At 44.8% G+C, this 12,405-nt stretch overlaps 1 protein-coding gene across 1 annotated transcript in view; it reads left to right on the top strand.

The window, feature by feature from the left end:
• Positions 1-1,691: 1,691 nt before the first annotated feature.
• Positions 1,692-12,405, top strand: part of ACADM (acyl-CoA dehydrogenase medium chain) — a 37,990-nt gene continuing 27,276 nt past the window's right edge. The window contains exons 1-2 of the mRNA XM_062191563.1: positions 1,692-1,827; positions 8,717-8,804. Coding sequence (XP_062047547.1) covers positions 1,798-1,827; positions 8,717-8,804 — 118 coding nt within the window. The 5' untranslated portion in view covers positions 1,692-1,797. The remainder of the gene's footprint in view (positions 1,828-8,716; positions 8,805-12,405) is intronic.

Below are 12,405 nucleotides of genomic sequence, written 5' to 3' on the forward strand. Positions count from 1 at the left end.
TACAAATTACCTGGTATGACCTCTAAAGGATCTTGGTCAAATGTTTAATCTGAATTACGCAAACCTCTGGTAACCTGCAATTTACAGGAAATATAAGATCCAGAGATTCAAAATCATCAGACAATTCAGAATTAGGGCATTCTTCAAGACAATGGTCTTTTTAAGAAAAAAAATTAGCATTACTGGGGGGAAATGGATTAAAGTTTTAGGTTTAAAAGAGGTTAAAGAAAGCTAAAACTCAAGCTGCAGTGGGTGATCATTTACAAGATCCAGGCTCAAAAATGTGGACAACTGGAGAAATCTGAAGGTTGGACAGGAATTGATAGAGAATAAGAATTTTCATAAGTGTAATAAACACTTTGTGAACATGCAGCACAACATTTTTATAGGAGACATATAGGTAAAGTCTCTAGAAGCAAGGTAGCTTTCTTGTTCACAGCTTATTTCCAACAATAAACAGAATACAAAACACATAGGTACACATAGAAATATATTCAGCAAAATACTTGCATCTGAGTATTTGCCATTTGGGTGATTCTGTACTTTTTGTTCATCTTTTTTGAGTTTAAAATATTCAAAATAAGACACTGGAAAAAATAATATGACCATTACAAATTGCTATCCATTTTTGAGACTATTTTGTTTTACTCACCTCTCTGAAGGCTTTCTTGCTGACCTCGTGAAAAACCCAGTTTTCCCCTCCTTTACTGAATTTCCCTGGAACTTCTAACTTGAATTGAGCACTTGATTAACATTCTGCCTATAGGCAGTCTGGATAAACACATTATAAATTCCTAGTGGACAAAGTAGGGGAGTACAAACACAGCATATAGAATTTAAAGTTAACTTAAAATGAGCTAATGGGGGGTCTTTATCAGCAAGTTAATAACATTTAAGGGTGAAGTGGCAAACACTTAAACTAAGATGGCAGCAATGAAATTGCAAAGTCCTGGGAATTACAACTAGTGCCTTGAATATGGGATTTTTATCGACTTTCACAACGAAATATCCGAACTCAGACAGTTTTACAAATTCCCCCAGCTTTATAACTCCCTAAGTAACATCTCCAGACTCTGGGTGAAATTGAAAGAGAAAGTGTCTTTAAGTAGAATTGTGCAGAAAGATATTATTCACTTCTAGGTAAATTCTCTGGGCCAGATTCAAACTGCATCCTAACGTCTAAGAACCTCGCCAAATCCAAAACAATTGGGCAGTAATAAACCTCCCAGGAAATGCGCAACAACGTCTGCATAGCTTATGGAATTAGATTCCCCCCGTTTAAACGACATCCTATCGCTTCAGGGCCACCGTTTAGGAGTGAAGTGCACTCAGACTGGGCTCTGGTCAGCCGCTGGGTGAAGGTCAAGGACGAGTGCAGAGGCACGCTCTTCCCCCACGCCCCTTCGCCCTCTCACCCAGATTCCCGACTGCCCCAAGTCGGGCCTCGCCCCTTTCCTGGCCCTCTGAGACTCCAGGCGCTCCCGGACGCCACGCCCCGCCTCGGGGCTCCTTCAGCGCATTCCTGTCACCCTCAACGTCACCCAGGGAGGGAGCCACATTGGAGCTCCAAGGCCCAAGGTCGCGAGCACCGCGCAGCGAGGACCACCGCGCATGCGTTGGCAGGACCTCGGCGCGGCCCCGCCCCTCCACGTCTCTCCGCCCTCTCCGGGCCCCCTGCGCCTCATCCGCATCGTGCTGGTAGGCGGGACCAGAGGAGACCCGCGCGCCCGCGGAGTCTGACGGCTTCTCGGTGCGGCTGGGTGGGTAGGCGTCTGAGTGACTGGACCGGGAGCCAACATGGCAGCGGCGTTTAGTCGAGGCTGCAGGGTGAGACGGAGACCAGGGCTGCGGTGGGGCTGGGGCATGGATGCTGTGGGGTTTGGAGAAGGGGCCAGGGAATCGAAAACGGCGCCAGAAGGGTAGGAAGTGGTGTTTAGGAAGAAGCCTGCCTCGGGCGCGGTGGGGTTGACCCCGGCTCCAGGGCGTAGTCCTGAAATTTCCACCCTCGCCGTGCTTTCATGCCCACCTCCTCCTCTCGGCACAGGGCGGCTTGCATCTGGGGTTTTCACCGTCCCGAGTCTTCCCACCGACCGGCCGCCGAGCCCTGCAGAGCAGGTCTTACCTTCAGAAGAGCCTTTTCCTCTCTAGCCCAGGAACCCACCCCGTTACGCGGGTCCCGGAACCTCGGCCCCGTTTTTGGAGAACTGGCGTAGTGTGTCTTCCAGAAAGCTCCTTCTGCCGCTGGTCCCTTATCCCCAGCCCGAGAACGTAAAAATAAAGTAGGTGTCATTCTGAAAGTATGTGGAGTAAAAAGTGTTAGGCTCCTAATAGTCTCTCCCTCAGTGCGAAATCGCTGAGGGGGAAGAGGATAGAGCAGCTGCTCCGTGGGTTTTGTTATGCGGAGGACGCGCTTCCACGCTGCGTACTTTCAAAGAAAGTTAGAAAACCTGCCCCGCAACTTTCCACGAAGCTTGTCCGTACAGCCCAGTGTCCCACAGATTCTAAATGTTTCACTCGCTTAGATTCGTTTTGATGTCTTAAGTCTTACTGATACATTCATAAAAGATAGCCACTTAAATGTCACTTAAAAAATTGAATTCAAGTTTGGTCTTTGACCAAAAAAACTGCGTATAAGAATGCAGGATCATTGTAATGGATTGTTGCCCAGTTTTTGGTATTGCTACGTAAGTTAATGCACTCCGAAAGGCAGAAATTGGGGAACTTTAAAAATTATTTTTAACTTTGAAAAGAGGAAAATAGATTTTTTTTTTCAATTTCTCCAAGAAAGGGTCTACAAAAACCCGATCTTTTTATTTCTATCTTGACACTACCATAAAACTAAGACTCGTAAACATTTCAAGAAATGTGGAAGACTGTAGTGATGTTATTGCAGAATTGATGCTTGTTTAAGTCGCTGTCTTGGATATTTGGAAGTCTACTGTTCCGGGCAGAGGACCTGAAGTAATAAAATCAATATGTATATGACATTAGGCTTTCAAAACATCCTATTTTAGTCATCCTAAATTACCCAGTAAGATCAGTTCCATCTCCAGGTTTGAGTTAAAGCTAGAAGTTTGTAACCTCTCTAAGATCACAAAGATAGTTCTACAATCAAGACTCAATATTCAGCAATTATAACTCTTAGTCTGGTGGTATTTCTGTATTCTTTTTCTAAGTCATCTACTTCATTAGATGGCTAACATTGTGTAATAAAAACAGGTTTCTGAGCAGTGTTCCCTGTCTGTAGCAACCTTTGCACTTTGGTTTATATAATATGTTTTTTTTTTTTTTTTTAATTTTTGACAGGCAGAGTGGACAGAGAGAGAGAGACACAGAGAAAGGTCTTCCTTTGCCGTTGGTTCACCCTCCAATGGCCGCCGCGGTAGCGCGCTGCGGCCGGCGCACCACGCTGATCCGATGGCAGGAGCCAGGTGCTTCTCCTGGTCTCCCATGGGGTGCAGGGCCCAAGCACTTGGGCCATCCTCCACTGCACTCCCTGGCCACAGCAGAGAGCTGGCCTGGAAGAGGGGCAACCGGGACAGGATCGGTGCCCCGACCGGGACTAGAACCTGGTGTGCCGGCGCCGCAAGGCGGAGGATTAGCCTAGTGAGGCGGCGCCGGCCTATATAATATGTTTTCTTGAAAAATCCTGTGTAAACTACATCTGCTAAATAATCCTCTACTTAAGTCTCTCAGCAGATCATTTCACCTGCTTTGTGAGGTCTGATTTTTTTTTGTGCATTAGTGTTTAAACAATTAGATTTTTTTTTTTTTTTGGACAGGCGGAGTGGATAGTTAGAGAGACAGAGAGAAGGGTCTTCCTTTTTGCCGTTGGTTCACCCTCCAATGGCTGCTGTGGCTGGCGCATCGTGCTGATCCAAAGCCAGGAGCCAGGTGCTTCTCCTGGTCTCCTATGCGGGTGCAGGGCCCAAGGACTTGGGCCATCCTCCACTGCCTTCCCGGGCCATAGCAGAGAGCTGGGCTGGAAGAGGGGCAACCGGGATAGAATCTGGCACCCCAACCGGGACTAGAACCCGGTGTGCCGGCGCCACAAGGTGGAGGATTAGCCTGTTAAGCCATGGCGCCGGCCCTAAACAATTAGATTTTTTGATATGACTTTTGTGGGATATTTTTCTTCAGTATGTCACCATGTTTGATAGCATAGACTCTTTTTTTAAATATTTATTTATTTGAAACGGAGAATTAGAGAGAAGGGGAAAGACTGGTTCACTGCCCAAATGACTGTAATAACCAGGGCTGGGCCAGGCCAAAGCCAGGAACTTCTCCAGGTCTCCTACATGGGTGCAGGGACTCAAGCACCTGGGCCTTCTTCCTCTGCTTTCTTAGGCACATTAGTAGGGAATTGGATGGTAAATGGAAAATCTGGGACTGGAACCCACATGGATGTTGGGGTCACAGATGGCAGCTTAACCTGCTGTGCCTGAACATCGGCCCCAATAGTTTGGACTTTTGATGGCGAATGTTAGAGTCCTGGTTCTATTACCTAAGAGCAAAATGATCTTGGCTAATTTTATTTAACCCTCTGAGCCTCTATTTCTTCTTTTGCATAATAGGAATAAAAATATTCCTAGGTTTATTCCAAGGCTTATCCCTAGGCTTGACCTGGGGTACAGTAAATCAGTATGTGCAGCTGTTTCTGTAAACCAGATGGGTTTGGATGTTGCGGTGGATTCGTTCTGAGAGGAGAAGCACGGTGGGGGCAAGGAGCACAGAGTTACCACACAGACACGGGAGTCTGGTGAAAGCGGGCTAGAGGCGAGCAGCTCGCAGACACGTTTATTTCAATTGGTACAGCAGCTGATATAGCTAAAGCAGCCAATCCAGTCAAGGGGTGGCTTATGCTGTAACCAATCACTGCCTCTTGCCAGGCAGGCTCTTTTGTCAGGTGGTTTGGGAAGCCATTCCTGAGTAACTGATGCTCGCTTGCCAGCAACCATCTTGGTACGGCCTTCTCATTCCACCACATTTCCCCCTTTTCGTTTATTTTTGAGCAACAGGAAACATGATCCTTAGCCATACCATTGTTAACCACATTTCCATGTGGTCTCTTCATGCGGCTGTGCCTGTCTTAGGTTGTCCCCCAGGAGACCTTACCCATTGTTGACTAACCAGCTCTCAAATGGGAGACCACAGGAGTGCTTGCTCAGATGGGAGTAGGAATGAGGAACAATGGTAATCAGGAATGGTGTGACCGCATGCAGGCTGTTGGCTGTTCAAATGGCTGACCAGAGCTAAGTGGGGTATAAAGCAGTGGTGGATGTGGCTGTGGGCAGTTCCTTAGGGCAGGATGATAGGGCAGTAGCTTGACAATCAGTAGCAAGTGTGTCTGCTAACAAGGCGGACTCTCAGTCTTGTTCATCTGGTTCTGGTTGACTGTCAGTTGCAGGCTTGATGTTTCTGGCTGGTACCCAATGGGCTGTCCCGCATTCTCTGGAAAGACACAAGCATATCCTTGGCCCTTGGTTAGCAGAGGGTGTTGTCCCTTCCATTCTCCTGTCAGGGGGGGTCTTTCCACCTAACCATAGGGGCTGGGGTCTGGGATGGAAAGGATCCCCAGTGTTTATAAACTGGGCTGACCCCTTGGGAATCAAAAGAAAGAAAATTAATAGTGAAGTCAAAGCAATCTGTGGGTCTGGGGGCATATGATTGTTTTTCTGTCTTTGTAAGAAATCTTTAATCATCCTATGAGTTCTTTCAATGATTGCCTATGGGTTTTATGGGATACCTGTGGCAGACTGTATGTTCCAGGACCAATTTTGAAAGGGCTAATTGAATTAGAGTATCTGACAGTCTAATTATATTGTCAGTTTAACTGTAGGTAATTCCCTTTCTAAGCTGAAATTATAAACTACAGAGTGGACAGTTTCTTTTTGCAGATGATGAAAAGACATAAGAAATTTGGTTCTAAAAACTAGTATATTGTTCACCTGCTCTTTTAATATCTAGTGTATTAAGATTGCCTGAGAATGTTTCCATCAACAACATCTTTTTTAAAAAATAAGATCAAAGTCAGCGAACTCAAGAGGCTTCCATAGCCTTGGAAACTCATGACTAGAGCCTAGGGAGATTTCTGACACCATAAACAATAGTGTCAACTTGTTAAGTCAACAACAAGAGTCACTGTGTACTTACTCCTCATGTGGGATCTCTGTCCTTAATGTGTTGTTCAATGTGAATTAATGCTATAACTAGTACTCAAACAGTATTTTACACTTTATGTTCTGTGTGGTGCAAGCTGATGAAATCTTTACTTAATATATACTAAATCGATCTTCTGTATATAAAGATAATTGAAAATGAATCTTGATGTGAATGGAATGGGAGAGGGAGTGGGAGATGGGAGGGGTGCGGGTGGGAGGGAAGTTATGGGGGGGGGGACCATTGTAATCCATAAGCTGTACTTTGGAAAATTATATTTACTAAATAAAAGTTTTTAAAAAATTTATTTATTCAAAAGAATTACAGAGAGAGAAGGATCTTCCATCTGCTGGTTCACTCCTTGAATGTCTACAACTATCAGGAATGGGCCAAGCAAAAGCCTAGAGCCAGGAGCTTCTCCTGGGTCTCCCACATGGGTGCAGGAGCCCAAATACTTGGGCTATCTTCTTTGCTTTCCAAGGCCATACAATATCAGGAGTTGGATCAGAAATGGCAAGGGGGCCAGCACTGTGGCATAGCAGGTAAAGCCACCACCTGCAGTGCCAGCATCCCATGTGGGCGCCTGTTCAAGTCCTGGCTGCCCCACTTCCGATCCAGCTCTCTGCTATGGCCTGGGAAGGTAGTCGAAGATGGCCCAAGTGCTTGGGCCCCTGAACCTGCATGGGAAGACCCAAAGGAAGCTCCTGGCTCCTGGCTTTGGATCCACGCAGTTCCGGCCATTGTGGCCAATTGGGGAGTGAACCAGCAGATGGAAGACCTCTCTCTCTCTCTGCCTCTCCTTCTCTTTTTAACTCTTTCAAATAAATAAATAAATCTTAAAAAAAAAAAGAAAGAAATTGAGAGACCAGTACTTGAACTAGCACCCATATGGGATGGCAGCGCTGAAGGCAGTGGCTTTGCCGGCTCCCATTGACATCCTTTGAATTATAAATTGTATGATTTTGGCTGTCCTCAAATCTTTACTCAGGACCACATTAGAGTTTCCAGTTAGGTAACTGTAATAAATGCAGATGGTGAGTTTTGTTTCTATTAAATTGTCATGAACATAAAATTGGATTGTAAAACAAATGTGTATCAGATTGTAATTTTTTTTTTTTTTTTTTTTGACAGGCAGAGTGGACAGTGAGAGAGACAGAGAGAAAGGTCTTCCTTTTGCTGTTGGTTCACCCTCCAATGGCCGCCGCGGTAGGCGCGCTGCGGCCGGCGCACCGCGCTGATCCGATGGCAGCAGCCAGATACTTCTCCTGGTCTCCCATGGGGTGCAGGGCCCAAGCACTTGGGCCATCCTCCACTGCACTCCCTGGCCACAGCAGAGAGCTGGCCTGGAAGAGGGGCAACCGGGACAGGATCAGTGCCCCGACCGGGACTAGAACCCGGTGTGCCGGCGCCGCAAGACGGAGGATTAGCCTAGTGAGCCGCGGTGCCGGCCAGATTGTAATTTTTAATGTCTTTTTAAAGAAACATGAATATATTTCTGATTCTAAGGCAAGTAATACAAACTTGTTTTTTAAAGGACAGATACTAAATATTTTTGGCTTTGTGGACCCTATGGTTACTGTGGCAACTGCTTAGTGTTGCTGTGAAAGCCACAATAAATAGTATGTTGTGACTGTGTTCCAATAAAATTTCCAATAAAAATGTGTAAGTTGCTGACCTCTGGTTTACAGTATTGTAAGAATGCCTATAGACAGGTCAGCACTGGGGCTCACTTGGTTAATCCTCCACCTGCAGCGCCAGCGTCCCATATGGGCGTTGAGTTCTAGCTCTTGTTGCTGCTCTTCCAGTCCAGCTCTCTGCTATGGCCTGGGAGAGCAGTGGAGGATGGCCCAAGTGCTTGGGCCCTGCACCCACATGGGAGACTAGGAGAAGCACCTGGCTCCTGGCTTTGGATCAGCACAGCACGCCAGCCATAGCAGCCATTTGGGGAGTGAACCAACAGAAGGAAGACCTTTCTCTCTCTCACAGTCTAACTCTGCCTGTCAAAAAAATTAAAAAAAAAAAAAAAAGAATGCCTGTAGACAACACCTGAAAATATAGAGCATGGCTCTATAATATAATTTGCTTTGTTTGTGTGAGGGATCTTAGAAAATGGGCTCCTCTAGGGGGAAGATTCTCAGAGGCATACCCGTGAGGCTCACAGGGACAGGTTATTAAAGTCAGTGAGTGCAGCAACTCTTGACCACAGTACAGTTCATCTTGTTCTCACCTGACCTGCTTGATTACCAGTGTCCTAGGAGCTTATGGGTGAGATTTCCAGAATAGTCACCCTCAGTCTTACTGTTATCTCTGATTGTTGTTTGTCCTGGGACTCTCCACTTCAGTAGTGCAAAGGTCACCTATTAATTGTATTTTCATTGCTTTTTTAATATTTACATAGGTATCTAATAATTGGTAATTGGCATATTTAAATTATAATAGAATGCATTTAAGTAACAATAACTTGTGAAATAGTGCTCTGGAGTTTGCTTAAGCAAGTGCCAGTATTCTCTTAATGTTTGATTTATCAAGTTTATTTTAACAAAATTGTCCTTTACAGGTCCTGAGGAGTATTTCTCGTATTGATTGGAGATTACAGCATACAAAAGCCCTCCCAAAACATGAACCAGGATTAGGATTTAGTTTTGGTATGTTATGTACTTTTGACTTTAAACATGTGAAGATCTATATTTGTGTGGAATGCATTTGCAAACAGACTTCATGTTTGTTGATCAGTAAAACCAATCACCACTCACAAATTGTTAACAGTCAGTCATTCTTCCTGATCTTGTTTTCTTCTTCAGCCTACTATCTTGTATGCTAGACCAGTGTTAGAGCATATGTACATACATTTTTTCTTCCCTTTTTCCTAAGTGCATATAGTCCAAAATAAATGACATATTTACTAGTGTATATGAGTAAACTTCAATTTATAGATGTGAATGCAACAAATACTTCTTAAAACACCCTTCAAGGGCTGGCTTTATGGAGTGAGGGTTAAGCCACTGTCTGTGCCTGCAATACCCCTCTGCCTTCCAAAAAAATAAAATCCATTCCTTAAATGCACAATGCTACATGTTTGGTAATGGGGTGGGGAACCTTTTTTCCTTTCAAGAGCCATTTGGGGGCCCGTGCCGTAGCTTAACAGGCTAATCCTCCACCTTGCGGAGCCGGCACACCAGGTTCTAGTCCCGGTTGGGGCGCCGGATTCTATCTCAGTTGCCCCTCTTCCAGGCCAGCTCTCTGCTATGGCCCGGGAAGGCAGTGGAGGATGGCCCAAGTCCTTGGGCCCTGCACCCCATGAGAGACCAGGAAAAGAACCTGGCTCCTGGCTTTGGATCAGCAAGATGCGCCGTCCGCAGCGGCCATTGGAGGGTGAACCAACGGCAAAAGGAAGACCTTTCTCTCTCTCTCTCTCTCACACTATCCACTCTGCCTGTCAAAAAAAAAAAAGAGCCATTTGGGTATTTATAAAATCGTTCACAGGCCATACAGAATTAATTACTATAAATCAAAAATTAGCCTGCTATAAATGTATTGAATTATGATTCCTATAGTTGTTTTGGTAGGGCCAGACCAGATGATTTCATGGATCTTATATGGTCCACATGTTGGATGCTTAACATCCCTGATGTGAAAGGCTGTCTTGGTCATAATTATCTGAACTGCAATTATGGTGTTAACAGATGATGTTCTCAGTCTTGGGACAAGGGAGCCATGTGTCAGACAGACAGCTTCCCCTTTATAAAATGAAAACCTAAGGCCAAAAATTTTAAAGAATAATCCCTATCTTTGGCATCCTTTGCCTTCTAAAGTGCTTCTTGCTTAAAAATTTTTATATTTCCTCTAGTTAAAAACTCATTTTCTCAGGCCGGCGCCATGGCTTAACAGGCTAATCCTCCACCTTGCGGCACCAGCACACCGGGTTCTAGTCCCAGTTGGGGTGCCAGATTCTATCCCAGTTGCCCCTCTTCCTGTCCAGCTCTCTGCTGTGGCCCGGGAGTGCAGTGGACGATGGCCCAGGTCCTTGGGCCCTGCACCCGCATGGGAGACTGGGAGAAGCTCCTGGCTCCTGGCTTCAGATCAGCACGATGTGCCGGCTGCAGCAGCCCTTGGAGTGTGAACCAGCGGCAAAAAGGAAGACCTTTCTCTCTGTCTCTCTCACTATCCACTCTGCCTGTCCAAAAAAAAAAAAAAAAAAAACTCATTTGATCTCAGAAAATAGTTAAAAGGCAATTCAGATAATTAATTCAGACCCAGGTATAACTGACAATCTCAAAGCTCTCTGTGGTCATTGTTTTTGTTTTCTTCTTAGAGATTTCTTCTTTATAGTTTTTTCCCAGCATTAAATGAAAAATTTCCAGGTAGTATAAGGATAGTACTTTAGGGCAGCGGGTCTTCTTATTTAAATATTAGCATTGATTTTGTGTGGTTGCTCTCTAGTGTGACAGTTTGAGTTAAGTCTGAGTGGTTGGGAAAGAGATTGTGAAGCTCGGTTTAAGGAATATGCAGGTAATACCTATGAGCAATTGCATCTAGATCCTTATAAAAGAAGGTTAATATCTGTATCACAGGATCTCTTTGATGATTAACTTACATGCTGTAGATAAGCTCTCCAGCACATAGTGACTGGATCAAAATAGTTTCTTACTAAATAATTCATGATCGATCCCTGTCTACCTTTATCCACCCCAACCTTGATATTGACTGGTCCCTATCTTGGAAGTAAAGTACTGATGTAGGGAACACTGGACTAAAACTCTGCTGCTAGTTCCTGGTGAGACTCTGGGGCTATCATTTCCTCACTCTGCTTTAGTTTCCCTGTGTATAAAATGAGGCATTTGATGGTATATTTTTCAGTTTGGCACTGAAATTCTATCTTTCACATTTAATTTCTCACATTCCATACAGATGATTACTGTAGTTATTTATGTACTTAGGGTGGGTTTATGGCACAATGGTTAAGCCACTGCTTAGGACATAGGATTCAAATCCTACATTTGCTGCTGATTCAGCTTACTGCTTGTGTGCACCTTAAGAGGCAGGAGGTGACAGCTATAATCCTTGGGTCTCTACCACTCATGTGGGAGACCCAGATGCAGTTCCTGGCTCCTGGCTTCAGCCTGCCACAGCCTCAGCTGTTGCATGCATTTGTGGAGCGAACTAACAAACAGAAGACCATCTCTCTCCTCTCCTTTTTCTCCTCTCCCCCCCTACTCCTCCTCTCTCCCTTTCCCTCTTTCTCTCTCTCTCTCTCTCTGTGTCTGCTTTCAAAGAAATAAAACTAAATGAAAAACTTTCAAATATACTTATTTATTTTTATTAGAGAGAGGTAGAAAAAGCTCCCGTCTGTTGGCTTACTCCCCAGTTGCCTGCTACCTCTAAGTGATTCTGGGGCAGGTGGTGGGACAGTGCTTACAAAGCTGGGAACTCAGGTGGGCTTGAGCTTTTTGTTTCCTAGATTGCACATTAGCAGGAAGGTGGAGTCAGGACTAGAATCCAGTTGCTCCCATACGAGATGCAGGTCACCCTTGCCTGAGATACCCTATGACTTACTTGTATTTTACCTCTCTTTGACTTTGGATGCAGCCACATTAAAACACTGGACAGCCTGAATTGAAAAAAAAAAATGCAATTAGGAATCAGTGTTGTGGCTCAGTGGGTTAAGCTGCTGCCTGCAACCCTAGCATCCCATATGAGCACTGATTCAAGTCCTGGCTGCACTGCTTCCAATCCAGCTCCCTGCTAATGTGTCTAGGGAAGCAGCAGAGACAGCCCAAGTGCCTGGGCTCCTGCCACTCATGTGGTAGACCTGGGTGGAGTTCTAGGTTCCTGGCTTCAGCCTGACCGAGCCCTTACTGTAGTTGCCATTTGGGGAGTAAACCAGTAGATGGAAGATCTTTCTGTCTCTCTGCAACTCTGCCTTTCACATAAATAAAATAAATCTTTAAACAAATCAGTTCATGATCAGCTCCTCTCAAGTCCAGCCACTTAATCATTTCATTAAGTTTACAGTAACCCTTACTGTATATAAATAAATGTTTGGATACCACTTATTAGAATTACATCAACATTTCATTACTATGTTTTAAGAAATCTTCCCGCTACTTCCACCAGTTTCTTTGTACTAATTTTTTTAAAAAGATTTATTTATTTTACTTGAAAGTCACAGTTATACAGAGAAGGAAAAGCAGAGAGAGAGAGAGGTCTTCCATCTGATGCTTCACTCCCCAACTGGCCGCAAAGGCC

This window comes from Lepus europaeus, chromosome 5 (assembly GCF_033115175.1).
Source record: "Lepus europaeus isolate LE1 chromosome 5, mLepTim1.pri, whole genome shotgun sequence".
NCBI classification, from domain to species: Eukaryota; Metazoa; Chordata; class Mammalia; order Lagomorpha; family Leporidae; genus Lepus; species Lepus europaeus.